At 57.6% G+C, this 27,682-nt stretch overlaps 1 protein-coding gene across 1 annotated transcript; it reads left to right on the top strand.

The window, feature by feature from the left end:
* Positions 1 to 782: 782 nt before the first annotated feature.
* SOCS7 (suppressor of cytokine signaling 7) lies at positions 783 to 25,158 on the top strand. Its single transcript, XM_074927078.1, has 10 exons — positions 783 to 1,729; positions 6,593 to 6,657; positions 9,796 to 9,900; positions 10,684 to 10,785; positions 11,614 to 11,744; positions 12,157 to 12,325; positions 15,368 to 15,496; positions 18,821 to 18,956; positions 19,268 to 19,425; positions 19,728 to 25,158. Exons 1-9 carry the CDS (start codon positions 831 to 833, stop codon positions 19,386 to 19,388), a joined length of 1,857 nt encoding a protein of 618 aa, XP_074783179.1. The 5' UTR covers positions 783 to 830; the 3' UTR covers positions 19,389 to 19,425; positions 19,728 to 25,158.
* Positions 25,159 to 27,682: the final 2,524 nt, after the last annotated feature.

Genomic DNA, 27,682 nt, shown 5'->3' with positions numbered 1-27,682 from the left:
GGCAGGAGCCGGGCAGGAGCCGTGAGAGAGCTGTGCGAGAGCCATGCCAGATCCGTGCAAGAGCTGTGCAAGAGTCGTGCGAGATCCGTGCAAGAGCTGTGCCAGATCATTGAGAGAGCTGTGCGAGAGCCATGCCAGATCCGTGCAAGAGCTGTGCAAGAGTCGTGCGAGATCCGTGCAAGAGCTGTGCCAGATCATTGAGAGAGCTGTGCGAGAGCCATGCCAGATCCGTGCAAGAGCTGTGCAAGAGTCATGCGAGATCCGTGCAAGAGCTGTGCCAGATCATTGAGAGAGCTGTGCAAGAGCCATGCCAGATTCATGCCAGATCTCTGCAAGAGCCGAGCAAGAGCTGTGCAAGATCTGTGCAAGAGCTGTGCAAGACCCGTGCCAGGGCCGTGCCAGAGCTGTGCCAGATCCATGCAAGAGCCGTGCCAGGGCCGTGCATGCTCCGTGCAGCCCCGCAGTACGGACCTGCCGTGCCCCCTGCCTCAGTTCCCCCCCCCGCGCTGTCCGGGGCCGGGCAGAGTCCCCTGGGCCGCCGCCGTGACCCCGTGCCCCGTGTCCCCCCCCCGCCCCGCCCGGGGGTGCCGGGTCCCCCCAGGGCCGCGCTCCACGTGGAGGGGAGGGGGCGAGGGGTGGGGGCGGAGCCTCCGCACGGGGCGGGGCCACAACGGGCGGGCGGGGGCGTGTCCCGTGGCGGGGCGGGGCCGGAAGTGCGGGGGCGTGGCGGCGGCGGCGGGAGGGGCGGAGGGAGCCGCGGCGGCGGCCCTGGGAGGGCGGCGGCGGCGCGGCCCGGCCCGGTCCCGCTCGGCCATGCGGCGGCCGTAGCCATGCAGCGCGCCGAGCTGCGCGACGGGGAGGCGGCGGCGGCCGCCGCGGCCTCTTACCGGGTGCTGAGCCGCCTGCTGGGCTATGGGGCCGGGCCGGAGGCGGGCGCGGCGGGCGGCGCCGTTACCGGCGCGGCGAGCGCGGGGCCTTTGGGCCCCGGTGGCGGGCGGCTGCCGGCGGCGGCGTTACCGGGCGGCGTGGGGCTGCGGGCCCCGCGGCCGCCGCCGCAGCTGATGGTGTTCCGCAACGCGGCGGAGGGGCGGCCCGGGGAGGAGGGCGGCCCGGCGGCGGGAGGAGGCGGCGGCGGCGGGGGCCCGGCGGGAGGCGGCGGCGGCGGCGGGGAGCTGCTCTGCCCGCGGCACCGCTGCGCCCTGGAGCCCAAAGCGGCGGCGAGGTGGGGGACAGCCCCGCCGGGGGGGCTGGAGCTGCAGCTGGCGGCCCTGGGGCTGCGGCCGCCCGGGCTGGGCGCGAAGGGGCCGGCGGGCTGCCCCTGCCCCTGCCTCGGCCCGCCGCCCGCCGCCGGGCCCGCCGCCGAGGAGACCAGCGACGCGCTGCTGGTGCTGGAGGCCTTGGAGCCCGACGAGACCGGGAGCTGCTCGGAGGAGGAGCCCGGTTCCCCCGGCCGCGGAGCCGCCCGCACCAGCGGCAGAGGAGCCACCGGGACCGGCCCCGCGCCGCCGCCCGCCGCCCCCGGGGGAGCCGGTCCCGGCGGCAGGAAGGGCTCGCTGAAGATCCGCCTCAGCCGCCTCTTCCGCACCAAGAGCTGCAGCGGCGGTTCGGCCACCGGGGACGCCGCCGCCATCGCCACCACCGAGAACCGGCGCGGCGGGGACCTGCCCGCCTCGGCCGGGAGCCTGACCGACGTCTGCGGTGCCCGCGGCCGCGAGCAGGAGGCGGGCAGGTACGGGGATGGACCGGGGGGAGGTTTTGGGCTGTACGTAGGATGGGGGGGTGCGGGGAGCAGCCGCCTGCGTTGGGACTTGGGGATGGTGCCCGGCACGGCGTGACCCTTGAGGTGGGGGGAGAGGGGGCGGCAGCGCCGTGAGGCTTCACCGGGGGCTCGGGTCCCGTCCCGCGGATGGGCACCGGGGTTGTCCCTCCGCTCCGAGCTGGGCTCCGCCTGCCGAGGCCTCGGCTTTGACACGGGGCCGGCGAGCGGAGCTGGAGGCCACGGCGGAGGAACCCGCATCCGCGGAGGGAACCGGTGGAAAAAACATCTTGGAGCGGGACCGGGGGAGGCGGCGGGTGGCTCGGGGAAGCCGCTGGAGCCCGGCGGTGCTGCGGGTGTCGTGGTGCGGCCTCTGGGGACACGGCGCTGGGAGCCCCGGGGCTGGCGCTTCCCCTCGCCCTCCCGGCTCTTGCGGAATGATTTCCTGAGGCTGCTCGGCGTGGCGGTGGGTGCTGCCGGGGGGGGGGGGGGGGACACACACACACCCGGCGTGGCGGTGGGTGCTGCCGGGGGGGCTCAGCGCTCTCCGGGTGCTCCGCGGCAGGACGCGGCCGGAGGAAGCAGCCGGGGGGTTGGCTGGGTCGTGTGTTGGGCTGGGGGGGACAAATCCTGAGACCCCTTGGTGTGAGGCCCCGCGCACCCCCCGTTCTGTTGGCTCCGGCGCTCCTCGGCTTCCTCAGTGGAAGACACAAGCTGCTTGAGACCGTCTGGGGGGCGTAAAGTCCTCATCCTCATCCTTACTCACTGTCCAGGGTCGGGGAGGGGGGGCCTCCTGTCCTCCAGAAACCACTTTCTGTAGCTTTTCCAGCAGCAGAACTCAAATTCCTCGTGGAGAGCCTGCCCAAGGTCTGTGCAGCCAGCCCTGGAGGAGAGTTAAATAATTAAAGGGAGTATTACAGCACAGTCCCTTCCCTGCGGGGTTCATTAACCTTGTGTGAGGCTTTTGGGGTGAGTTGCCTCCTCAGTGCAGCCGAAGACCTGTTGATGGGCGAGCAGGAAACTCTCCAGGCTTGCTCTGAAGATGCTGACCCCGGGTCAGGGGTGACCTGCAGCATTGGTTTGTGGTGACTGGGCACTTTGGCAGCCCAAAAGGCAACAAGATTGTAGCAGGGGCCAAAATGACCTCCTTTCTGAAGCAGAATGTGGCTTCTGAGATGGGGCAGCCTCCGCTCCGATGTCTGAGTCCTCCCTGGAGCTCGTGCGCCCGTGAGGAGCTTCGCTTTTGTATGTGGGATGGTGAAGCTGTTGTATACAACAGCTTCATTCCCCACAAATGACTAAATGGGCCTCAAACAGTTGCCCAGTTGCTTGTAATGGCATAATGTTTTGCTAATGGGCTTGTGGTTTATTCCATCCTTGCACTTGAGGAGAGAGAAGAGTCCTCGGGACCTCCCAGCGCCGGGGTTTAGGCGGGGAGTTGGCAGTTGAGTCTTAGCGGGTTGGGAGCAGCCAAGCGCTTCCCGAGTTGCTTCCCCGTAACCCAAATTCCCGGGTCTTCCCTCTGCTCAGGGAATTTCATGGTCACTCCTCATGCTCTGGCGTCGTGCAACTCCGACGCAATAATTAGGCGATATTTTAACAAAGGTTACTTCAAGGTGCCTGATGCAGCAACTCTTGTGGTTCACGGACAACTTTGCTGCTTCCAGTTCCAGGAATCCCTTTCTGCTGATGAGGATTGGATTGTTGGAACGATGCGTTTTGCTCCTGGGGAGCTCAGCTCCCGCCCTGGTGGGATGCGGGTGTGCCTGGTGCCAGCATCTCCTGCTGGGGGGCTGCGTGTCGATGGGGTGGTCCCGGCTGGCCCCGCAGGTCTGGCCCTGCTCTCCTCAGCGAGGACAAGTGCACTGAGTGTGTCCCAAACCCCTGGGATGCCCAGAACTCTCATCAGCAGGTTAGGCGCGGTTTAGCTAAGCTGAGTTTGCTGAGGAGTGAATGTTTGGCCTCAGCAAATGCTGTTTTTCTGTTCCTCTGGGCCCTCGGTTTGGAGATGTGCAGTGACTCGGTTTTCTGCTGTGGTCTTTGCTAGATTTAATGCCCCGCTAATGAACGCTCTCTGCTACTTTGCGCCTGTCTTTGTTGGCTGACTGGGAGGATGAGGATGACCTTTCCTTGGCTCTGTGAAGAGCTGGAGGCTGTTGCCTCCCAACGTGTGGCCCCAGTTAGTACAGGATGGATCTGGCGTTCACCGTGAGTCGCTGCTGCAGTCGCTCGTGGCTGATGAGGTGGGCTCAGAGCAGCTTTTGGGTTAATTCATGCCTCTGTTTGCTGTCCACCTCTCGTTCCTGACTCGTAAGTCTCCCTGCGGGCCGGTGGTGAAGGGTCCTCCCTTGGTCCATGGTGAGTGTTATCTAGTCTGGCTCTTCTTTTGAACATCGCAAGCAGCAGAATTCCTGGTGTTTGGAGTTGCTGCCCAAGCTTCCCCTCGTGCTGCCGGTCCTGGAGGCAGCAGGGTGCAGCTTTGCCTCCTGCCTGCAGCAGCAGTTAGGAAGGAAACCAGCCCCATTATCTAAAATCTGTAGCTGGGCTCTGCTGAGCTGCAAGAGACTAAAGCCCTAAATGTGTAGAGATCAACGTGTGGCTTCTCGCCCAGGGGCTGGGTGTTGATATTTAAAGGCTGTATCAGTGAAACTGTTCTTTTTGGGGAGCAATTTGGACTGTAGAGGTGATGGGAGGGGAAGGGAGGACAGGGTTGGGCTCGGCGGATGGGTGGTGCAGCCGTACCCGAGCTGCAGACCACCGGACAGGCTGGTGCCCATGTTAGGTGTGTTGGTGACATGTTTTTAACCTGTCTCTGTGTCATTACATACATAAAATAGCACGTGGCCAGGTAAGACTTGCCTTGGAGTTACCAGGATGGTGCCTTGGGGCAAGCGAAGGCAGCAGCCACGGCAGTTGCAGAATTGGTGGGTAACTGGCCCTAAAAATCTTGATTTGCTGGAACTCGAGGGGGTTTCGCAGTTCTCTGGGCACAAATCTGTGCAGAATCTGTCCACGGTGCTCCTGAATGACAGTGTCCACCTCTGCCTTTCTCCAGCTCTGCAGGGCTGTGCTGATCCCATGCGGCAGCGTTCAGGCACCGGACACAACTTCTCTCTGGGTTTCAGCATCGTTTGGATGTGGCAGAGCTTTGAGGGCAAGAGGAGGAAGCATGGAAGAGTGTTGTTTTGGTGGAGACAGAGTAGGGAAGTGGAGGATTTGGTCCATGTGAATCGTTTCTTGCTCTCGCCCTGCTGCGGATGTGAGCTTGCTAGAAATGAGAAATCTTAGAAATCGATGCTGTAAAATGTTGGCATAAAATGTAGTTGTTTTGGTAACAGCAAAATGCCAACAATGCTCCTTTCTGTCTGGCTTAGTGGGTGGGAGCAGAGCTGTTACTATATTATAAGATTAGTTGATATTAATCCAGAAGTGTAATTTTGTGTGTGTGTGGCTGACGACTGGTGAATTGTTCTCCTTCGGGGGAAAAAAAAAAATCCAACCCTCAAATAGGTGCGAGAGGTTTAAAATGAAAACACTTCCAAACATTTTAATGGGGTTCTATAAATCAGGATGATGGGTGTTCTTAGTATTTTTATTTGCAGGCTTATAGTACTGTTTGTTCACAGCCGTGTGGCCCAGTGACCCAACCGAGAGCCGCGTTTGGTCTGCGCGATGAGGAGCACAGGGTCTGAAGCACAAGGTGGGCTTAAGGTTGAGGGTCAGCCGCCGGCTGGGAGGAGGTTGGAGGGTGAGGAAGAGGTCCAGGAGGAGCAGTGGCAGCCCAGTGGCAGCGGGTGCTCTTTGGGTGTGAGTAGAGCTGATCGCTGAGCTCCTCTAGATCCTGGTGGTGCAGCCGCTTGTCTGGGTGCAACGGGACCAGTTTCTCTGGCCAGCACAGTGAAGTTGTGCTGTTTAACTTGGAGTAACCTGGTCGGACCCAGTGCGGACCTGCAGGCTGAAACGGTCTCTCCCGTGCCGGGCTGGGTGTTACACGACGTGCTGTGGGTGCCGGACAGGCCGGTGTCGAAGCTGCGGCACCGAGAGCTGAGCTTGTGCTCAGCTTTGTTCTTGCGCTCTCTTCTCCGGCGGGAGCGAGTTTGTGGCACCAGGGATGTGTTTCTTCGCTCAACTCAACCGTGGTTTCAAGTCCTGGGGGTGCCATACTCTGTGCCTCAGTTTACCAGCGTTTTCTCTGCCTAGATCTGGAGAAAGTCCTTTGGCGTGGCCGCAGGGAAGGTGCTGGAAGGAGTGGGTTTGTGTGGGGAGGGCACGGGCCTGGCTCCAGCGTCGGTATAAAACTGCTGGTTTGGAAATGAAGCTTCACAGGAATTGCTGGTACTCCTGGGCCCTCATCAGGGGTGCGTTTTTAGTTGTTTCTGTGCATCTCGATGGCTCCGGGTTCTGAAACCCTCCAAACGAGGCGCGAGGGCATTCGATGAGCTTGCTGGGGCACAGCCCCTAGTTGGACCCAACCTGTTTGTCGAAGGCGTTTGGCAATACCCGATCCAGAGGAGTAGCCTGATGTCTGTTGTGAAACAGCTTCTTGGCTCCACTTGCCATACTTGCTTGGGGTTTTTCTTTCCGAAGGCTTTATTAATTACCTAGTTAGAGATTTGCTTCGTAGCAGGACGGAGACCTAGCTTTACTGGTTGAGTGCCCTACTTAGGCCAAAGCACTGCTCTAGGAGTCGAATAAACGCAGGATTGAGCTGTCTCGAGCTTCTGTAAAGATCGGTGAAGGTTCTCCTGGTCTGAGAAGGTCAAACGATGTTTTCTTCTGGTGGGATGCGCTGAGTCTCCTCACCTCTACTAACAGTGTTTTTCTTATTTCTGATAGGAAACACAGACTGACGAGAACTCAAAGTGCCTTTTCCCCGGTTGTGTTCAGCCCCCTCTTCACAGGTAAGGATTTGGAAGATTTACAGTATGGGTTTTCATTTTGCCACGAGAAGAGCAGCGTGCGCTTAACGATAGACGCCCAACGTTGCCTCCCTGTGCAAACTGGACAGGTCCCTCTGTCCTGCGTGGCCTCAAACCCCGAACAAGAGGAGCTGTAAAGAACGTGGCTGTCGCACGTCAGCGTTTTGCAATTCCTCCTGTTGAAACGCAAGTTTTGAGTTGTGCTCTTGGAGGCGAAGCTCCTTCCCCTTGCGCAGGGCTGTTTGCATCCGAGTGGTTTGGAAAAACCCCTGTAGAGCGAGTGCAGTTTGGTGCTCCCCTCCTGTGGTTTGAGAGGGGCTGGGACCAAGCCCTGCTTCCCACCTGGACCATCCACCATCCTCAGCGGCCCTGCTGCGTGACAGCTGTGGGAACTGAAACCTCTTTTGTGGAGCACTACCTTCTTCTGCATGTTTCCTCGCCTCTCCCTGCATCCTGCTGGTTTCTGACCTTCCCCTTTCTGCTGGCGGGGCGGGGGGGGGGAAGTTGGCCGGTTTATAAATGGTAGAGGGGGAAGTCCTGCTCTGCTGACGACTGAAAGTTGTAGAAAAGCTCCTAGTCATGGTCATGTGCCTCTTGTGGTGTGGGCCCGTGGTCACAACAGCCCTAGACATAGGGCTTGGGGCTTCCTCAGGAGAATCCTGTCTCAAGACACATGTGAGAAGGAAGCCAAGGTCACAAGTGAGGGATTTTTTTTCAGCTGTGTGGGGTTTTATGTGTCTTGTTATGGAGATCAGGTTCAAAATAAAATTCACGTTGAGGGTCTTGTTGCAGAAGAAAGGAATCAAAATGTGATTGTGTAGGGAGAGCTGCCTGAGGAACGGGTGGTGAGTTGAGCCCAGAGCCTCCTCGTGCTGCGGGTGTTTGGTAGCAGAAGGTGGCTGGAGCTGCTGTGTGGTTTGTGCTCCCGAGTGGGGTGAAGGCCTCTGCGGAGAGCGGTGGTGAAGCCTTACCGAGAACTGCTCTAAACCTCAGAGAAGTGACCTGCGAGGCAAAGCAGCCGTTTGACTTGCCTGGAACTCGTCACTCATTCAGCTCTTGCAGAAGTGGAGTGGTGTGGAGGTTGGTTCAGCTCAGGTGGTGTTTGTTCTCTTTGTTCCCCCCTCCCTCCAGCCGGGGTCCTGGCAGCGGGGCGGCGTGCAGAGGACACGTTCCTCGCGCGATGCCGCCGCCTTCCTCTGCGTCGTGTGTGTTTAGTTGGCAAATCAAGGCTGGTGAAAGCAAAAGCTGCTTCTGCTGCTTTGTCAGCTGTTGCTAGGGGAAGTTGCGGGTATAAAACCAGTAATTCTGTATGCTGGTGACAGGGGTAAGTGGATGCTGCTTTTCCTCAAAAGAAACTACAGAGGAGAAGCTGGAGTTGACAAGTTTTTCCTCTAAATTTGGGAAGTTGATGTGATGAATTGTTAGTTTATGCTATTAACTATTTTTAAAATTCCTCATGTCCTTTTTTGCCAGTCGGTGGAATAGTGGTGATGTGCTTGCAGGAGTTTTTCCTTTGCAGAAGACCGTGGAACCATCCCTAAAGTGGATATCTGGATTTTAATTGCTCTGGTTTGTTGACTTTCTCCAGTCTTTACGCTGCTGAGGTCTCGGTTTCTCTAATGGCTGCTGTATAGGGGATTTTCTGAGACCAGGACCACCAAAGTGGGACAGAACCGAAATGTCTGGCCCAACTTGCATGAGTTTCTTGGTGCTTTGCTTTCAGGTTAGTGTTTGGGAAGCTGTCCTTGCCTTTCCTCTCCCAAGTGCTGGCTCCAGAAGCCCACCACAGCCTGCCATTGCAGCTCCTGCCACTTTGGGAAGGATTTGAAAGTGGAGTTGCTGCAACCACGCTTTGGTTGCCTTTGGTTTTGTTTGTGCAAGATGAATGCAGCCCAGGCACTTTTATTTTTATGGTGTGGAAATGAAAGAGTGGCTGTGTGCACGCGTGTGCGCTCACACCCATAAGTCCCTCAGGGAGAAGGTACCTTGGATAATAACCAACCCTAAATACTCCTCTTAACGTGGCTTATTAATAGACAGGACTTTTAAAAGCAGAAGGTAGCTGAGTCAATATTATCCTGTGTAAAACAGGGTAAACACAGTGCCAGGTACGTACTGAGAGGTGGGTGACGCTGTGTCCGGTATCTGGAGCAGAAGAGGAGTTCCCTGCCCACAGGAATTGAAATCAAAGGCACCCAGATCTCCCTGCCCTTGAGACCATGGTTGGGGTGTTGGAGATGATTTGGTTTTGGTGTTGGTGGTTCATCAGAACCTGGTTAGACTGATTTTTTTTTTTTTTTTTTTTTGAAAAACATGCTTTGGCTGTGGTAGCACCACTTGGGGTCTCTCTTCAGGATTAGGGTGTTTTCCTTTTGGCTTGGTATTAGTCCAGTCCTGAGGCTGATGCTTTGATCCTGATTTGATGGCTTCATTTCCCTGCCATGATTTTAGACTAATTTTAAGCTTTTCTGGTTAAGTTGGACATCTTAGTTAGTGTCGCTGTTTTCTCCAAGGCTCCAAAGACTTTAATCTTCACTGAATTCCAGTTATTTAATGTAAAAGCCTGTCCCAGCTCCCCTTTACTAATTTTTAAGAGCTCGTACCCTCATGGCCTTTGGGGTAAAAGGTGTTTCTGTTTGATCATCGAAGGCATTTGTAGGCAGACTCGACCTGGCATCAGTGGGAGCGTTATTTCAGAGTCCTGTGCCAGCGGGTGCCACACAGATCTCTGAAACCATTTCCCAAACATTACCCTCTGAAACCATTTCCCAAGTGCCAGCGCTTGCACCACTGGTGAGCTCTGCCTGATACATCAGCTCAGTGCTGAAAAGGTCCCGCGGTGCCTTCCCCATCACATCCTCCTGGTGCAGGACTCGGGGTTCAGGCACGTGTACCCCTGTCCTTCCTTTCTGCCTGGCCTTGGAGCTGCGGTAGCGGAGCTGATCAGTGTCTCCAAAGCGGTTGCAGCAGGGAAACCTCTTTGCAAACAGCTCATGAGATCGTCTTCCAAACCCCGCCGAGGTTACTGCCCCTTCCCCTCTCCCTGCGCCTCCCTGCCCTCGGCCTCTGTGTGCCCTGGGGAAGGTGCTGTACTAACAGTCTTGCTCCACCAACCTCCAGGTGAAACGGTGTCACTGGTGGACGTGGACATCTCTCAGCGAGGACTGACCTCCCCTCACCCTCCGACTCCACCACCTCCACCACGAAGAAGCCTCAGCCTGCTAGGTACCGTCCTGGAGAGCGTCCTTGGCTGTGCGTCCCCACGGGAGCGTAGGAACCGCCCGTCTGTCCTTGCAGGGACAGTGGAGGAGCATCCTGAGGGTCCCCAGCAGCAGGCTCGCTGCCTGCTCATCTGACCCCCTAACACGCCAGCTCACCCTTCCCTGGCAGAGGACTTTTGGTGTTTGTTGAAAGCTTCAGAGTTTCTGTTAGCCAGGAGGGGAGGGTGGTGGTGGAGCAGCGTGAGGTGGGAGGTAACGTGCTGGTTTTGTAGCATTTCTGCTGCTCTTGGAATCTTCTCCCCCTTCCTATCAGCAAGGCTGGTTCCTGTCTGTGCTCACTAGTCGGTGGAAATGGAGGCTCCCTGGGAGGCTGCTGCACCAGGGGCCTGGCTTTGCTGCTCTACATCCTCCGAGGAGGAAGTTCCTCCGAGCAGGAGCAGCTTAGGATGGGTAAAGTCAGCCTTAGTGAGCAGCACCTTAGCACATCCCATCTGCCGGGTGTGTGAAATCTCCTGTAAATGCCTGTCTGGTGCCTCAAGCTGCATGTGAGGAGCTGGCTGGGCTAGAAGACCGGCTCCCTTGCTCTGGGAGTGCGTGTGAGCGTGCCCGTGTGTGCGCCCAGCTCCGAGCTGGCACCGAGTGGCAGCAGCCCCCCGTGCTCGGGAGCTCCATCTCCGCTTCTCCAGGCAGCGCCGAGCGCCCGTTTGCTCTTTGTCAGGCGCTGGCCGGCGCAGAGCTCGCTCGCTTTCCTGTTTTCTGAACCTCTCTTGCTTCTGTTCTCTCCTAGATGATATCAGTGGGACGCTGCCTACATCTGTCCTAGTGGGTCCAATGGGCTCCTCCCTGCAGTCTTTCCCTCTGCCTCCGCCTCCTCCGCCCCATGCCCCAGGTCAGCTTAGCTTTAGCAGCAAGGCTCTGGCTTTCCCTTCAGGGATCTGGACTTCGGGGTTTGGTTGGTTTTGTTTTTTTTTTTCTTTTTTTGGTAAACTTTAAGGCTGCACTTGGGTTTTAACAGCAGCGGTGCTGCCTGTGCTGCCCATTCGGGGACGTGTGGTCCTGCGCTGCCGAGCGCTCGGGCGCCGTTGTGCCGAGGCTCTTGTTGCCCGCCGTAGTTTTGCTGAAGCTGGTGATTGCATCAGCTTTATCCTCAGTTTGAGGTCTCCTGTTTTCTCTGGCTCCTCTCAGAAGCGCAGCCCCCCCCGCCCCAGTTAGTGCAGTGTCAGGTAGTGGGTGAGTGAGTGTCAGGAGGGAGCGGTGGGAGCAGGGTTCAGCGCAGGAGCCCCGGTTTTGAGAGCCAGCCTGGTGCGTGGTCCAACCAAACAGCACCCGAGGAGTTTTCCTGCGCGTTTACCCTTTTGCTTTTGGTTTCCTTCAGGACCCAGAGGGCTTTAACTGCCCCTTTTTCAGGCTGTGTGTTCATCCTTCCAGTCTGTGCCGCCTGGCACTTCCCTGCCTTCCCTCCGAGCCAGCATAAGGAAAGAGCAGGTGAAGGTGCTGAGCTAGTCGCCGTGGAAGCGCCGGGCAGTGGCTCCCGCTGTGTCCTTCACAAGGACATTGTCCTTCCACCCACCTTCCTCCTCCCCGCTGCAGCTCTGCCCCTCCTGCCCTGACCTCTAGAGCCGCGCAAGGGGGACGGGGTGTTGGGGGAACGCTCATCTTTGGGCTGAGCTCCCCGCGGGTGACCGTGGCCTTGGGCTCTGTCTCTCTCCCTCTGCAGACGCTTTCCCGCGGATTGTCCCGCTGAGGCCGACGGAGGCGATGCCCGGCCAGCCCCCCCCCCACCTCCAGTGCCCGCTCTACCGCCCCGACTCCAGCAGCTTCGCAGCCAGTTTGAGAGAGCTGGAGAAGGTAACGCCCATGGGGGGGGTGCCAGCAGCCAGAAGGGAGAGACTGAGGGTCTAAGCTCTGGTTTTGGGGACTGGTCATCCCTTTGGCAGAGCTGGGAGCGTAATATCAGGATAGGTCTGAAAAAAACCCCCAAACCTCCTGTCTTTCTCCTGGTGAGGTCTCTGAGTCTAAAAAGCATTTGTTATGCATGGAAGGGGTGTCAGTCTCATCCATTCTGGGTGTTAGGGGTTGTGATGGTGCCCTCATCCAGGAGCCACGAGTTCCAACCATCTGTCCGTCCTGCCTGGGCACAACCAGGCGCTTCCATTTTGGTGTTTAAAGGGAATTAACAAGAGCAAATCGTATGTTTGGTTGCTGATAAAAATCTTTCTTGCTAGCAATCTGCTGACCTGCTGGCTGTCTCTTTTCCTAGTGCGGGTGGTACTGGGGACCGATGAACTGGGAGGATGCGGAGATGAAGCTGAAGGGGAAGCCGGATGGGTCCTTTCTGGTCCGGGACAGTTCTGACCCCCGTTACATCCTGAGCCTCAGCTTTCGGTCGCAGGGCATCACCCATCACACCAGGATGGAGCACTACAGAGGTGAGAGCCCCGGCTGGGTCTGGGGGTGCTGCTGATGGCAGAGGCCTGGGGCTGGGGACCAGTCTGATCCCAAGGCCCCAGGACAGTGCTCTGGGGCCCAGAAGAGGGGGAGCAGCAGCAACGTGTCCTCGCTCTTACGTTGGGATTCCTCAGGAGGCCTTTGAAGCTGCATTTGACTTGGCTTCTTGTGCCTCAGGCAGCACCTCTCCTTATAACTCTGAAAAACTGGAGAATACAAGAGTTCCCTGTGCCTGTCCTCAGGCCTGGCTTTGGAAAACTTGACTCCAAGGGAATGATGATGGCAAAGTCTTTGGGATCCCGTGTGGCTGAGATGAGATGTACAGCAAGAGCCTTCATTTGTAGCAGTCGGTGCTTCCCAAAATGAAACTTGTTTCCTTGTGAACTGAGAAGGAATCTCCTGATGTCATGGCTCCCCCCTGGGCGATGCTTGGCAGTGGCACCAGCTGCAGTCAGTCCCAGGCTGAGCTTTTAGCTCCACCGTGGTGGGTTTTTATTCTGAGAACAGTTCGTGGCCTTTCTTCCTGCTGCGCTCGCCCTCCTGCGTGGGCTGCTTCTCACCTCGCCCGCACGCTTTTGTCTGCTCATCTTCACACGTGGTTTTCTGTGTCGAACCCTGGCACAGGCAGCTGTCCTCGGGCTGGGCAAAATGCCTGAGAGGCTCAATGCACGGGGGGGAAGCTGCCCTGGAACCAGTGGGCAAGCTTTAATAACAGCTGCCTATAGAGCCTCGTCATTAAATGCGCCTACAAATAATGGCTTCAGAGGCTTCCCAGCCAACCTGCCACAGAAAATAGTGGCTTGCAACCTTCTAGAGCAAAGCTCCTCTTTTTCTCCTTTTTACCCTTGCCCCAGGGATGCTCCTGGTGTCCTCTTGCCCCTCTGCTAGGGAAACCTGGCAGCGCTTCTGGCCCCTCTGATGGAAAGATGCCCCAGCACTAATTCTAGCCCAGGTAGAGCCACTTCCCCTGTCCCTTGCAGAAGAAGGGAGGATTTTCATCTCTCTGTCCTTACAGAAATTACAAGAAGCTCTTGCAGCTGGAGGAGATGTCAGGCTGCCTGTACGGTGGATATTTTTTCATAATTGAGCTTTGGAGCAAACTTCTCTTGCTGCTGGTCTGGTTTCTTATTTGGGGGCTGGGTTATATCCTTAGCTGGTGTCCTTCCCTGTCCTCAAGCTGTCCTCCTCGCTGCACAGATGAAGGTTGGTGCTGCCACCTTCCCTCGAGCAGCGCTCCCAGCCATGGCACGGCATCAGGGAGTTCAGTTTTGGGGGTGCAGCACTTCGGTCTGGGTCAGCGGCCCTGTGCTCCCCACCTCTCCCTCCTGCCCCCCCCCCAGGACTTGCGCTGAATGTGCTGCGGCAGCGTGGAAATCTGCAGAGCAGAGCACTTTGATAAACCAATGAAGATGACAAATGGTGAGGCTGGGGGAATGGTAAAGAGATAAATGCTTGACCTTCAGGTTTCGGGTAGATGAGAGGAAGAAACCACAATTTCTTTGTCTTTTTTTAGGCGAGCTGAGTAGGCAGGCTGGGGAGGCTGGTGTTTGTGCTTTTGTCCTTTGCATCTACTGGCTACTCTTAAGGGCTCATTCAGATCTGAGATTCCCAAGAATTACTTATTTTTGTGCTTGCTGACCCTGGATGTTTAGCAGGTGCTCCTGAACTGGCCCATGGCAGAGGCGAGAGGTACCTTTTCCCAGCAAAGCCTACCAGATGTAGCTGTGGGGAGAGGAGGTGTGGTTTAAATTTTGTGGGCTGTATCTAGCCGCTGTGTTGCTGGTTGCTCTCCACCCTAGAGAAAGCTGTGAGTACTGGGCATCCTACAGAGCTGCTTCCTCTGGTTATTCCCTAACAGGTTGGTGATGCTGCTGGGGAAACTGCTCCTCCAAAAAGTCCCTGACCTGAAATATGTCCTGGGCACCTCTGATTTGGCTACGCTTTCTCCTTAACACAAGTTCTTTACGTGGATGTGAGGTGTTTTCAGAGTCCTTGCTGGTTACAGCACAGTGTCAACCACCTCCCGTGGGAATCTGCCCCACTGCAGGCGTGTGGATCGGCTCCTGGTGGGCTCCGTCCTGAACAGGGCCCTTGTTTTCCCATTTTCCTCTGCCTGGTGAAGCTCTGCTCTGTGATGGCTCTTGTTGGGGCGCTGACAAATCTGCGGGTCGAAAGGGAGGTACAGGGGGGTGTCGAGGGGGATGTAGGCGGCATTTTGGCAGGTTAAGGGGGGATAAATGGCAGCGTTTTGGTGCAAGGAGGGGGTGTCTGGCTGCAGCCGAAGAGATCGTGAGTCTGGTCTGACCTGAGGCTTAAACTTAACCTAGTTAGAGATCTGTAAACAGGTTAGCAGGCCTGCTTTCCCTGGGCTGCCCAGCTCCGGTTTCATTGTTTGCCGCTCGAGCTCAGTGCGTCCGTCGTGTCAGGTGGCAGCACAGGGAGGGCTCTCGGGGTATCCTGACAGTAATTTGAATTAAGCTGTTGGAAACAGCTGCTCCAATGCTTGCTGTGAAATAAGTGATCCTTGACAGCCCTCGGGCTGGCAGAAGGAGCCTTGAGCACCTGGGTCGCTGTTTTTATGTACCGGTGTGTGACCTTACCTGCTCCGATGCGCTGGCTTTGGTGGTGCTGCTGCTGGGATGCTGTGGAGGAGCAGGGCCCTCTGCTAATGGTCTCTCAAAGTGTGTTTTGCTAGTTTAAATTTAAGACCCAGCAGTCGTTTGCAGGCTGTTTACAAGTTCAGGCAAGCGTGACTTGTGGCCATGCCTGGGTTGCAGTGGTCGCGTTGGCACTTCTTTCTGCGTATCCTCAGCTCTTGGAGAGCACTGGTTCCAGTGGAACAGCGTCCCTGCAAGCTGGTGGCACTGGTGTTTCCTCTCAGTGCCCTGCCTTATCCCAGCTCTATGAGAAATAGCCAGCCTGGGACATTCACCTGGTTTTGGAGAACATCAGACTTGCAACTAAACGTCTCCTCTTGCCACCAGCACTGCTAAAACGTGAAACCTTTTCTGTTCTGTTGGAAGGGACCTTCAGCCTGTGGTGCCATCCCAAGTTTGAAGACCGCTGCCAGTCTGTGGTGGAGTTCATAAAGAGAGCAATCATGCACTCCAAAAACGGGAAGTTTCTTTACTTCCTCCGATCCAGGGTTCCAGGTGAGTCTCCTGCTCGGAGTCTGGGGATGTTTTGCTCTGTGATTAGCTGCTGGTCTGTCCTAGAGGGCCGGTTTATCGTGGCTTTGGTCTGCTGTGCTCAGTGCCCTGGTCTGCATCCTTGCCTGCCGACTTCTCAGAAGGGTCCTGAGGAGCAGATCTCCCACTCAGTAGCTGCACCATTTGATCCTGGTGGGAAGGAGACTTCCCAAACCTTTCTTTCCAGGACTGTGGAAACGTGATACCATCTCACAATGTCAAACAGAGCCGGAGACTGGAAAGCTACTCCCTCAACGAGCAATTATTTGCCTACTAAAACTCTGCTTTCTTCCCTCCCCCAGTCTCAGTACTGCTGTTCTTACAAACCACTCCATGCTTTGTAGTTTCCCAGCTCTCCCTTAGCTGAGACCCACCTGGGGCTGTCGAGGGGAGAGACGTTCAGCTGAGTGTGTGGGAACGTTTCCAAGTGTGAGCTCAACGTGAGCCTCGAGCAGTAGATACTGTAGATTCAGAGTCCCTGGGGGGACCGTGATGCCAGAGCCCATCAACAGGCAGGTGCTTGCAAGCAAGGAGGGAGCGTTGGTGCAGCTTTGTTGAAGCACGTTTGACTGCAGAGTGCTTGTTTCCCCATCTATCAAACCTTAAACCTCCCTCCTGTTAAATCTGAGCAGGCAACTGGACCAGTATCTTTTTTTTTTTTTTTTTTTTTGCTTGTCCTGGTGTACCAGAAGACTAGCCAAAAAAGCCAGTGGGAGAAGGGAAGGGTCTGCCAAATAGGCAAATATGCCTCGTAATTTTGAGAGAGCAACAGTGCGGGACAGAATTTGGAGGGTGAGTGGTGATGCTTTGAACAAAACAGCAGGAATGGGAATGTGGTGAGACGGGGGGCAGCAGTGAAGCAGAGAGGGGCAGGAGTGAGAAGAGCGTGAGGAACTGTGGTAAATCTACAAGTGAAATGATAGTAAATTTGCTCCTTATCCATATTGCCATCATGCCTGCAGGCCCTGATGGTGACAGCGACCTCTCTGTGGCACTGCAGCATGGAGAGAACTCAGCCCAGAGATTTCCTGGTCTAGGAGAGGCTGGAGGGGAGGAGGGATGGGCTGTTCCCGGTTCAGGGCTCGGAGTCGCAGCCCAGATCTGTTCAGTGTTGCCCTCTGCTGCAAACACCACCAATAACTGGAAAGCTGATTTATAAGGAACTGGAGAGAAGAGGGATGTAAAGCTGTTTTTTTGCAGTGTACCCTATTTTCAAAGAAATCCTTTCCAATCAAAGATATTTCACCTTCCTGATCCTGAGATCCCTTCAAGAACAGGGCTTTGAGGGCTTAGGACTCCAGGTAAATACCTTAGAGAGGACTTGCTCTAGGAAAATCTCATCCAAATACCTTGGAAGGGACTTGGTTTACAAAAATATCATCCAAAAAGAAAATAGCCTCCCCAAACAGCGCTGTGCACCTGTTGAGGAGCCCTTTGCTCCCGTGCTGCTGGCTCGGGGTCCTGTGTCCCTCCGTCCGGGTGCAGCGTTGGGCCTGGGCACTGCTCGGAGCTGCTGCGCCTTGATGCTTGGAAAAAAAACCCAAAAAACACCCAACCAAAAACCAAAAAGTCTGACGCTGGTGCCTGATCTTTAGCGGGAGAACGTTGAGGATCTGCATCTCCCCAGTGTGCTCGTTAATGCTTGTTCTCCTGCTGAAACGTTAACTGCTGCTCAGAGGAGGGGGCTGTTTGCAGCTCGCATCTGGCTCCTGGCAGCGAGGCGTGGGGCTGGTGCAGCCTGCCGAGCCCGGGCTGTGTCCCTGTAGTGGCTGGCTGAGCTCCCAGAGGCTAATTCCTTTTTGGTAGGAGGATAAGGATGGTGGGAGGGGGGAGAATCCAGCCTTCAATTGATTGCTGTTCTTTGCTTTCTCAAAAGCTGGCTCGCAGCTTCCTGAGCTGCCTGGAGCAGTTTTGAGCCCATCTTAGTGTGAAGAGCTTTCCCTTTTCTCCTTTCACTCCATTGCCCTCAGAGACAAGCCAGCAGGAGGGGGTTAGGATTCAAAGCTAGTTACACTCTTCTGTAAAGACAGATAAAACCTTGTGCTGTGAAGGAGCCCAGCTCCCAAAGATCCTTCCTGGTGTTCCTGCCGACCTCTCAGTTCTGTGGGCTCGATTGTTGCTCTTAACTTTGGGGGAGGAGGAGGTGGTGGGGTGGGGGATGGCTGGATGCAGCTCGCTTTCAGCCCTCCGAGGTTGCTCCCTGCGTGGGGAGCGGGCTGGCGCGAAGCCGCTGCTGCCTCTGCCTTTGTGCCCAGCCTCGTGACCCCAAGAATGAGCAACTCCGGTGCAGCTTGAGCTGACCAAATCCTCCAGCTTTTTCTTAACGCCTCGATAGAACTACCCAGAGGTTGTGCAGAGCAAAAGCCTACGTGCTGGTCATGCTGCCTGCCTTCTCCTTTGGCTTTTTCCCACATCCTCTCAGAAGCCTGTTGCTTCTCTTTATCGAGTGATGCCAGTCAGGGAGAGGGGGGTTGGTGAGGAGCTCGCAGGGTCCCGGGATCTGCTTTTCCACAGCCACCCTGTGACATCAGAACTGTTGCTGCTGTGTGAGGAAGGCTGGAGATATTCTGCAGCCAAAGGGGTATCACCCCTGGAAGGTTTGGCTCCCCACTCCCAAGTGGTGGGCTCCTGGGCAGATATCCCAGCATCCCAGAATCACCTCGGCTGGAAAAGCCCTGGCAGCTCCTCCAGCCCAACCGTGACCCTCACCCTGACCCTTCCCAACTCCCCCAGATCCCTCAGCGCTGGCTCAGCCCGACTCTTCAACCCCCCCAGGGATCCCGGGGACTCCCCCCTGCCCTGGGCAGCCCATTCCAACGCCCAACAGCCCCTTCTGCACAGAAATCCTTCCTCAGAGCCAGCCTGACCCTGCCCTGGGCAGCTTGAGGCCATTCCCTCGGGGCCTGGCGCTGGGGCCTTGGCTCCAGAGACTCATCCCCCCTCTCTGCCCCCTCCTGGCAGGGAGTTGCAGAGGGCCAGGAGGTCTCCCCTCAGCCTCCTCTGCTCCAGACTGAACCCCCCCAGTTCCCCCAGCCGCTCCCCAGCAGACCTGTGCTCCAGACCCTGCCCCAGCTCCGTTGCCCTTCTCTGGCCACGCTCGAGCCATTCAATGGCCTTTTTGGGGTGAGGGGCCCAAAACTGAACCCACTCATCGAGGTGCAGCCAAGATATGTGATGAACGCAGCCTTGCAGAGAGCTCTGCTTCCCCAGAGCCACCTTCTCCTTTCTGAACCAGCAGTGCTTCCTTTCTAACACACCGCTTATCTCCAATTTTGCCTTTTTCCAAAGGTCTCCCTCCAACGCCTGTCCAGCTCCTGTATCCAGTCTCCAGGTTCAGCAACGTCAAATCCCTTCAGCACCTTTGCCGCTTCCGGATCAGGCAGTTGGTCCGAATAGACCATATCCCCGACCTCCCGCTGCCCAAGTAAGGCTCGGGGACCCTCCTGGGGACGAGTCTCTCAGGTTTCCTCCCTGCCCCTCGCTGCAGCAGGCAGTGAGAAGGCGTGTGGATCTGCAGCAGGGGCTGTGGGAGGGAGTGGTTGATAACTTCAGCCTTGGGACAGTGTCCCGAGGGGTGCGGGAGTGGGGTGCTACCTGTGGGTGCCACCACCTTGGGGTGCCGGCTCCTCTTTCTGCTGGAGGTGGCTGGGCTAGGGGGCTGGGTTCTGGTTCTGCATTGCAGACATCGACGTGGTGGCGGCTCGGGGTTAAAGCTTCTGCCCATTCCTTCCCCAGGCCCCTGATCTCCTACATCCGCAAGTTCTACTACTACGACCCGCAGGAGGAGGTGTATCTGTCGCTGAAGGAAGCTCAGCTCATCTCCAAACAGAAGCAGGAGACTGAATCCTCCACGTAGCGAGGCTGCCTCACCCGTCTTGTTGCTGTCACTGATGGTACGTGTGTGCCACCGGCCCCTGCCCCGGCCCGTGGGGTCAAACATCAGTCCCTCTGTTCCCTCTGATTGCAAAGAAAACACAAAACGCCCCCGAAGAAGTCGTGGCTGTTCACTCCCTGGGCTTTGACCATTGCCCAGCTTTCCTTGGGGAGGGGAATGAAGCTTCTGCTATTTTCTTGTGCATATTTCTGCCCACGCAAGCCTGTGCTCACTCTGGTGCCAAACCAGCCGCAGTCTGGGGCAGATCCTGCTGCATCAAGTGGGCTGTTTGATCCCTCTCCCCTCTCTCTTCCCCACTAGGAATTTGATTGTTGCCATCCTGTAGCCCGAGTCAGGCTGTGGTGGGAAGGAGGCACGCGGTGGTGGAGCCTGCTTCTGCGGTGCCGCTTCTGCTCTCAAGCTCTTTTGTACAGAGAAGAGGGTTCAAGACTCCTAAGAAGCACAGCGGAACGGGAACGAGAGCCTCAGCTCCTGGCTGAGGGAGGGGGGTCTCGGAGACAGCTGAGCCCCGCTCGCAGACTCCTTGCAGAACAAAGAATGTCACGGCACTATTTACAATTTTTTGAAAGTTTTATTTTTGATGTCTTTTTTTTTTTTAATTATTATTTTCAGCATGAGAAATACTGTCTTATGATCAGCTGAATTTTATTATCCTCCCTTGGAAACTTCAAGGTGGGGAGAGATAAGAGAGAGAAGGGGACTCTCTAGGAAGATCACCTGCTCTGGGCGTTATGGCAAGACTGTTCTTTGCTCCTCACCCAGAGGGGATGCAGCCAGAGAGCTGCTTGGAGGCAGACTGAGCCAGAATGATGTGCAGCTACGTGGAATAACCTCTGGGGAGCGTGAAGCTCCGAGCAGTGGGCAGCTGCCCAGCTCCCCTGCTTCCCAGGATTTGGGAGAAGAGGGCCAAACCGACTCTTGGGCAGCTGGATTTGCAGGGTGGTCCTATATGCTTTTAAGCTGGGCCTAAGGAAGGAAGAGCCTGTGAGCCATTTGGATGTCGTGGAGCCTTCTGCCAAAGGGTTGCTGCTGCCCTGGGGAGCAAGGGCTGCTCCTCTGAGGAGACATTCCCTGAGCAAACACTGGAAGATTTTGCTGAACCCCTGGGCTAAGCAGAAGGAAGGTGGCAAAGCTGTGGCTGTTGCTGTTGCAGCAGTCCATGGACCAAAGGTACTTGCTACAGCGATCTCAGTGTTGCACAGAGCTGTGGGACGTGCACTTTCAGCCTTTCTCTGGCTGCCTCCAGAAGCTGTGAACGATGTGACTTTCTGCTGAGCTGTGAAGGATCTTGATCAGGAGTTGCTGGGGCATTAAGAGGTGTCTCCGAGGTGACTCGGAGCAAGAAGCAGATAACTGAGGGTTCTCCTGGAAGGGCATCTGATCTCTGTGAACTTGCTGCTTCCTTTTCTGCCTGGGATGTCCACGGAACCACAGCAGTTCAGAAACAGGGAAGCCAAGAGAAGTGGTGGCTCTTGCTTTGTTTCTGGGCTCGGCACTGGCTGAAATAACCCCCCTACCCCTTCACATCCTGGTCTGGCAGCCACTGCCCAGAGTTTGCATTTCACGGTGGAGTTTAAAGTTTGCCTGAAGTGATGCTGAGACGTCTAGAGAAGCATTTTTCCTCCTGTATTTAAACGAGCGAGTGTTCCAGTGCTCCCAACCCGAGTGAAGGAAACTCTCCATCCTGCAGCAGCGCGGTCTGGAAACGCGACGTTGTGGGTGAGGTCGGTGCCCTGTGAGGGGGCTGCAGTCACTCAGGAGCTGCTGGGACCTTGGTCTTGCCCTGCAGAATGACCCGTGTCCTTGAGTTAGACACACTTGTGTGGATCTTCAAGCAGCCTGGAAAAAATCTGATTGTCTGCCTCTGCCAAGCGTTGCTATGAAGGGTGCTAACAAATCCTGCCCTCCCTCCCTCTCTTCACCGTCATCTCTGCCCTGTTTTGGTCTTGGAGAAAAAAAATACGCTTTTAAAAAAGGATTTGGCTTCCAAATGAAACTAATAACTAAGCTTCAAAATCTGTACAAATACCTCATCGGACGCTCCTCACTACTGACTCGGTGTTGCGTTGTCGGGGCAGTGGTTATCAGGGAGGGGGAGCTGCCCCAAGACGTGCTGAGCAGCATATCCTGACCCTGGGTGACACCGGAGCTGACCCTGCTCTACGGCCACCGTGTCCCCTCCACGTGGGGACCAGCACTGGGCCCTCCCTGGCCTCGGCTCTAGACCTGCAGCTCCCACCCACGTTATCAGTGGAACCTGCAGATAAATGCAACCGCTTCGACTAAAACGCACAGCACGTCGGGTTGGGGGGGGAAAACCATCTGTTCTCGTGCAGGTGAAACTCGAATATCCACGCACCTGGCCCTGCTGCACCTCGGCTCTCCGCGTGCTGGAGATTTGAATCTCCTGACTTATCCCCATACTGGAAAGGAAAACCTTCCCGAGAGCCAACGTGGTCTGACTGCTGAGGTGCCCAAACCTGTGCCAGCGAAGAGGGGCCGGTGCGTTTGTCTCCTGCCAAAGTTCTCTCCAAAAAAACCCCAAAAGACGCAGAGGTGTGGATACGATGGCGCGGGCCGGTGCGTGTGGATGGGTGGGGGCCTGTGGGACACGTGGAATGGGGGAGCTGTGAGTCTCCCCGTGCTGAAGCTGGTCGTCTCCCTCGTGTGTTGGGAGTGACAGTATTTCCTCTCCTTCCTTCCCTGATCTGGGAGGGAGAGGCACAGGCTGGGGTTGGGAAGGGAAAGCAGCTGACCTGGAGAGCAGACCAGGGCAGACTGGTGCTGGCTGGGCACTGGGAATCGGTGCAGAGTCCATCCTGCCCGCGCTGGGCCTGCCTGGGGTGAAAACGCACAACCTTGCTCTGCGGTGGGTCGGGAGAGCTGTCCTGTACCACCCCATCCCCCATGTGTCCCCCCCCGGAGCTCCCCGTGTCCCCCCCAAGCTCCCTCAGGGTGGATGGGGAGGCTCTGTGGCATTCAGAGCTGTTGACGAAGCAGCCAGACTTTAGGGATAATACTTGAATTACGTGTATTGGGCTGTCGCTCTTCTTGGGAGGATTTCTCCCAGCAGCCTGCTGGTGCTTCTGTTGTTACTTGAATCTGGTGCGTGGGGCAGGGGGGGCCAGCCCTCCCCAGACTGAGGCCAGCAGCAAGGCTTGGGGTCTCTCCATCAGCTGAAATGATGGAGGAACCGTGATCTGGGGCGTTGGATAGGGGATGGGGGGGGACACCAGCGGGTCACCCTGACGGGCTTAGTGTGAGCTGGAGCTGCACAAAGCCCCCCCCAAATCGATCTGGACCTTCGGCGGGGGGGGTGTCAGCTCTGCCATGATGGTGGCAGATGCTTTTCAGTCTCCCCAGGGCCCTGCTCCAACCTCTCCTTGCTCCAGGGGGTCGGTGCCAGCCTCCTGCCTGTGGCTGGTGGCGCTGGAGAAGATCCCAGGGTGAGCTGTAGTTAACGGCCTTTGCGTGAAACCCACTTAAAATAGAGCTGCTCCTCGAGCTCCTTCACATCAAGGTCTGAGGGGAAGGACTCGATCTGCTGTTTGAGAGCGGAAAAAGTCCAGAGCTTTTGTTTCAAGGCTGGGTGTGAGTGGAGCGAGCAGAGCGGTGCCCGCCGAGGGGGCGATGGGCTTTGTGGGCACCTCAGGGGGGTGCCTGGGTCCGCTCCCACCACGGAGCCCCATCCCTGTCTGGGGAGGAACCCCTGATATTTGTGTCCTGCCTGGAATGGTTTTGTAGGTTGGTTCTGGAGGGTGCTCTCATCCTGCTGATTTGGAAAAAAAAAAAAAAAAAAAAATTTATAGCCTCCTTTCTCCAACCTTGAATTCTGCAGAGGTTGTTGCCATCCTCCTCCCTCCATCAGGGACCGGAGGCAGATGAACAACGACACGGACCATAAAAACTACCAAAGCGCAGAAAGTACCGGTGGCAAAACCTCCTTTTTTTCAGCCGGAGACGGCGCTTTTTCAGCTGGATGGGTGCAGCCTTCGGCCGTGCCGTTGTACCCGGTTGGTGAGATCCCGTGGCTGCTCCCTGCAGCGTATTTCGAGGTGGGGAAACAACCTGGCTCGCTCCTGCAGCGTGAAATTCAGATAAACCAGGACAGTTTCCTCACGTGGAAGTTTTGTGCTCCGTGTTTGACCTCCTGGAGGCTAAAAGAAGGGGAAAACAAATCACCCTGAAGTTGGTTTGTGTGGGACCTGCTGCGGGCAGGGTGGGACCCGCCTGAGCCGCTGATGCGAGGGTCAGTGGTTTCCGAAGCGCCAGGCACGTGGTGGTTACGTATCCGGCCAGTTTTTAAACCCTAAAAATGTTTTTTTGGTTTGTTTTTTTTTTTTTTTAAATAGAAACCTGTTGTCGTGCACGTGCCTGAAGGAGCGTGGGGGTGCAGGGCTGGGCACGCTCGGCTGCGGGTGGTGGTTGGGGCTGAAGCCTTGTCCATTTTGGGGAGAAAACTGCTGGAAAGCAGAGTTTGCGAAAGGAAGGAGCTTCCTGCTTCCAGTAGGGAAGGAACCAGCTGTTCTTTGTTCTTGGCGGTTAAGATCTGCCCTTGGGCTCATTTTGACCCTTCAGATTGGCCATCAGGTCTGAGCCTGGGCGGGGGGGCTCATCGGGGACCCACCCCCCCCTCCCTGAGCCCCCTCGGCTTCCCAGAATGGAGGGATTGATCGGGGTGCTCCAAGCCACCCCCCTCGCGCTCCCCTCCCCAGCCCCTCGCTCCTCATCCAGAGTCTTCCAGGTGAGATGGGGCAGGCGGGACCCCCCCCCCACCCCCCCCAAACATCCCCTGGGATTAACGGGGTCCCCACCGCGCCGCCTCCCGCCGTGCCTCCAGCTGAAAAGCACAACCGGTGCCCAGAAACGCAGCAGCCCCCCGGGGAGAGCTCCCAGTGCCCCCCCATCTCCTCCCGGCTGCCCCCCCGCCAGCCAGGGCGTTACCCCAAAAATCGCTGATGGGCAGCGATAACCCCGGACTCACCTTTAGAGAAGGACCGAGCAGATTCCAGCAGCTCTGAGCTCAGGAGCTCGCGCCGCTCATCGCCAGGACTGTTGAACCACCCTTTGGTAGAAACGCAGCTTTGCTTAATTTTATCTTTTTTTTTTTTTTTTTTTTTTTGGTGTGTGCTTAATTTATTAAAATAGTTGCTGTATAATTTATTTTCATAAACTATATTAAAAAGTTACTAAATGGTAAAAAAACAGACTTGCAGGCCAATCTTTCAGAAGAAGAAGAAGAAAAAAAATTTTTTTGATATAAACACAAATGCACTTTTGGGTGTGTTTGGTTATTTTTGGGGGTGGGGAGGGGGAGCCTGGCTGTACCTGTGGGTTTGTCTGTATATATTGTATTAATAGGCATGTTTGGCCTCTTGTGTGGAGACGTTAGTAACTGCTCCCGGTCCTGTGGGGGAAGCTGGCGTGAAGTTCCCAGTTTGGTTTCTTTTTTTGGGGTTTTTTTTTTTTTGGTTTTGGGGTTTGGTTGTTTGTTTTTTTTTTTTTGTAAGTCGTCAGTGAGGGCGAGCTGACTTCTGTGTTTGTAACTCCTTTCTATTGTCGTTTTGACTGATGATTTTTTTTTTTTTTTTTTTGGTGGGAGGGTGGGGAGGGAAGAGAGTGGGGGTTTGAAATAAAATAATTGGAAATTGTTTCATGTCTTGTGTGTTGTCTTGAGTCCCGAGCCTTTGCGACCCCCCCCGCTGCTTACAGCATCACTGTAGGGTGGAGACCCAAGGCCTGGAGCTGCCCGGCTCCCCCTCCTGCCCCCCAACTTCACCTTGTGCCCCCTCCTCAGCCTCGTCCCCCTCCCCAGGAGCCATGTGTGACGCTTCCCCCCCCCACCCCGCGCCGAGGCGCTTTGAACGCCCCCGAGTTTGGCAGATCAAAGGCTGCGGAGCGACAGATTGGGGCTGGGGTGGGCGGCTGCAGGGGGGGCTCACAGCCCCGGCGAGCCTTCATCCCCCTTCCTCCTCCTCCATCACTGGGCGCGGGGCAGTGGGGGGCTGTTGGGGTGCAGCGGGGCTGGGGAGGGGGCCGGGGTTTGCCCCGCTGTCCCTTGGCCACGGTCCCTGTCCCCAGACGGGGGCTCTGCGTGGGGACAAAGACCCCATTGATGGGCCCAGACGGTCCCTCCAGGCTGGATCCAACATCTGGGGCCTCCTCGTGATTTTTTTTTTTTTCCTGCCTGGTCCAAGCTGAGACGCCAACAGCCCCCTCCATCACCAGCCTGCACCCACTCACCCCCCCCCACTGCCCCCCGAGGCAGGACCCCTGCGGGGAGGGGAGGGGGGAGGTTTTGGGGTTCCCCCAGCCCCGCTGGGAGCTGTGTTGGGGGGTGCCCTGAGCAGGGGTGGCTGTACCCCAGCATTTGCCCTCCACGGGGACGGTGCCCCGCGGCCGGGGGGAGCCACGTGCCCGGGGCAGGGTTGGGGCACCCCCTCGGTGCCCCCCGCAGCCCCATAAAGCCCCTTTGTCCGGCCGCCTCCGCGCCGCCCTGGAGAAGCCCCAACATGGCTGCGCTGCGCAGAGCTTATTTTTAACATCTCATTAGCATCAGAAAGCAGCAAATTTCGCCCCCCCCCAACCACCCCCCCCCCAGTCCCCAGTGAGGTTCGGAGCCCCCAGACAAAAGCTGCTTTCTTCCCTCCCGCGCTCCCTGCTCGCCTCCTCACCCCCCCCCACACTCCCCAGCCCCTGGGGTGCTGCTGCAGTGTGGGGCCCCCGGGACCCCCACATGCCCCCCCCCCCTTGTCCCAGTGTGTCCCCATGGCCAGTGGGGCGCGGTGGCCCTGCTGTGTGGGCTCAGGCGAGGTGGGGGGACATGGGGGTGGGGGGGCTGAGCATCACTGGATCCTGGTGCCACCCACCCTGTGCCAGGTCCGAGCCTGGTGGGGTCCCCGGCCAAAAAAAAGCCCGTTGGGGTGTCACGGCGCTGCTCCCCCCCCCTCCCCGACTCCCCTCCTTGGGCAGCCCTGCCCAAACCACGAGGCCAGGCTGACCCGGAGGTGGGGTGCGGGGTATCCTGTCCCCCCAGTGCGGCACCAGTGCGGGGCTGCAGCCTGTGGAGGGGATGGGGTGGGTGCTCTGCCCCTCCTCATCCTCGTTCACCCCAATGGGGGGAGCGTGCAGGGGAAACTGAGGCACAGCCCGAGGCCACACAAGGGAAACTGAGGTACAGGGTCACGCCAAGGGAGCCGAGGCAGAGTGTGGGGCCGTGCCCGGGGAGCCCAGGGCGGGCGCGGGGCCGGGTGCCCCTGGCCGAGGCGTGCCGGGGGCTGGCCGTGTCCCAGCGGGTCACTGGGCCACGCTGGGCTGGCACCGGCGCTGCCTCCCCGCTAATATTTACCCAGGCTGGAGGGCTTGGCCACTGCCGCGGGAAATGCCACGGCCGGGCCAGGGGCCACAAACCCGCCGCTCGCTGCGGGGGGGACACACACAGACAGTGTCACCCACTCGCTGCCCCAGTGCCACCCCAACCCTGGGCACGGCCACCAGCCCCCGCGGGCCTCGGGGAGAAGGGAGAGGGGTGAGGGGATGGGTGGGAGAGGGATGGTGGGATGGTGCGTGATGAGGGGGTGGGATGGACGGGAGGGTGAGTGGATGGACGGACAGACGGGATGGGTAAAGGTTGGGGGGACAGGGGATGGATGGATGGATGGATGGATGGATGGATGGATGGATGGACAGAAGAATGATGGATGGATGAATGGAGGGATGGAAAAGGAAGGAAGGAAGGAAGGAAGGAAGGAAGGAAGGAAGGAAGGAAGGAAGGAAGGAAGGAAGGGGATGGATGGAAGATGGAGGGAGGGTGGGAAGGGAGGGAGAGATGGAGTGGGATGGGATGGGATGGGGTGGGGTGGGATGGGGATGGGGGTGGGATGGGATGGGATGGGATGGGATGGGATGGGGTGGGATGGGATGGGATGGGGTGGGGTGGGGTGGGATGGGGTGGGGTGGGATGGGAGGATGGTTGGGGGCTGCAGGAGGAGGCTGGATGCAGGGAAGGAGGAGGATGAGGAGCGGGAGGGGGTGTGAGGGCGAGGTGGGAGGCAGGACGCAGGGGTGTGACGGGAGGGGGATGGAGGGGGAGGCCGGGGGGGGGCCGGGCGGAGGGGAGGGCGGCGGCGGGGCCCCGGGTGGGGCCGGGCAGGGCCCCCTCCCGCCGCCGCTCACATGACGCCGCTCCCGGGATGCGCCGGGCGGCGCCGGGCGTGGGCGGCGGCGGCGAGAGGCGGCGGCGGCAGCAGCGGGGC

This window comes from Athene noctua, chromosome 25 (genome assembly GCF_965140245.1).
Source record: "Athene noctua chromosome 25, bAthNoc1.hap1.1, whole genome shotgun sequence".
In the NCBI taxonomy this organism is placed as follows: domain Eukaryota; kingdom Metazoa; phylum Chordata; class Aves; order Strigiformes; family Strigidae; genus Athene; species Athene noctua.
Note: the sequence above shows the minus strand (reverse complement) of the source record. Positions and strands in the feature narration are given on the sequence as shown.

Coding starts and splice junctions, on each gene's coding strand:
- SOCS7 (XM_074927078.1), top strand. CDS start 831: ATGCAGCGCGCCGAGCTGCGCGACGGGGAGGCGGCGGCGGCCGCCGCG. Junction 9,901..10,683: donor AAGAAGCCTCAGCCTGCTAG/GTACCGTCCTGG, acceptor GTTCTCTCCTAG/ATGATATCAGTGGGACGCTG. Junction 18,957..19,267: donor CCCGACCTCCCGCTGCCCAA/GTAAGGCTCGGG, acceptor TTCCTTCCCCAG/GCCCCTGATCTCCTACATCC.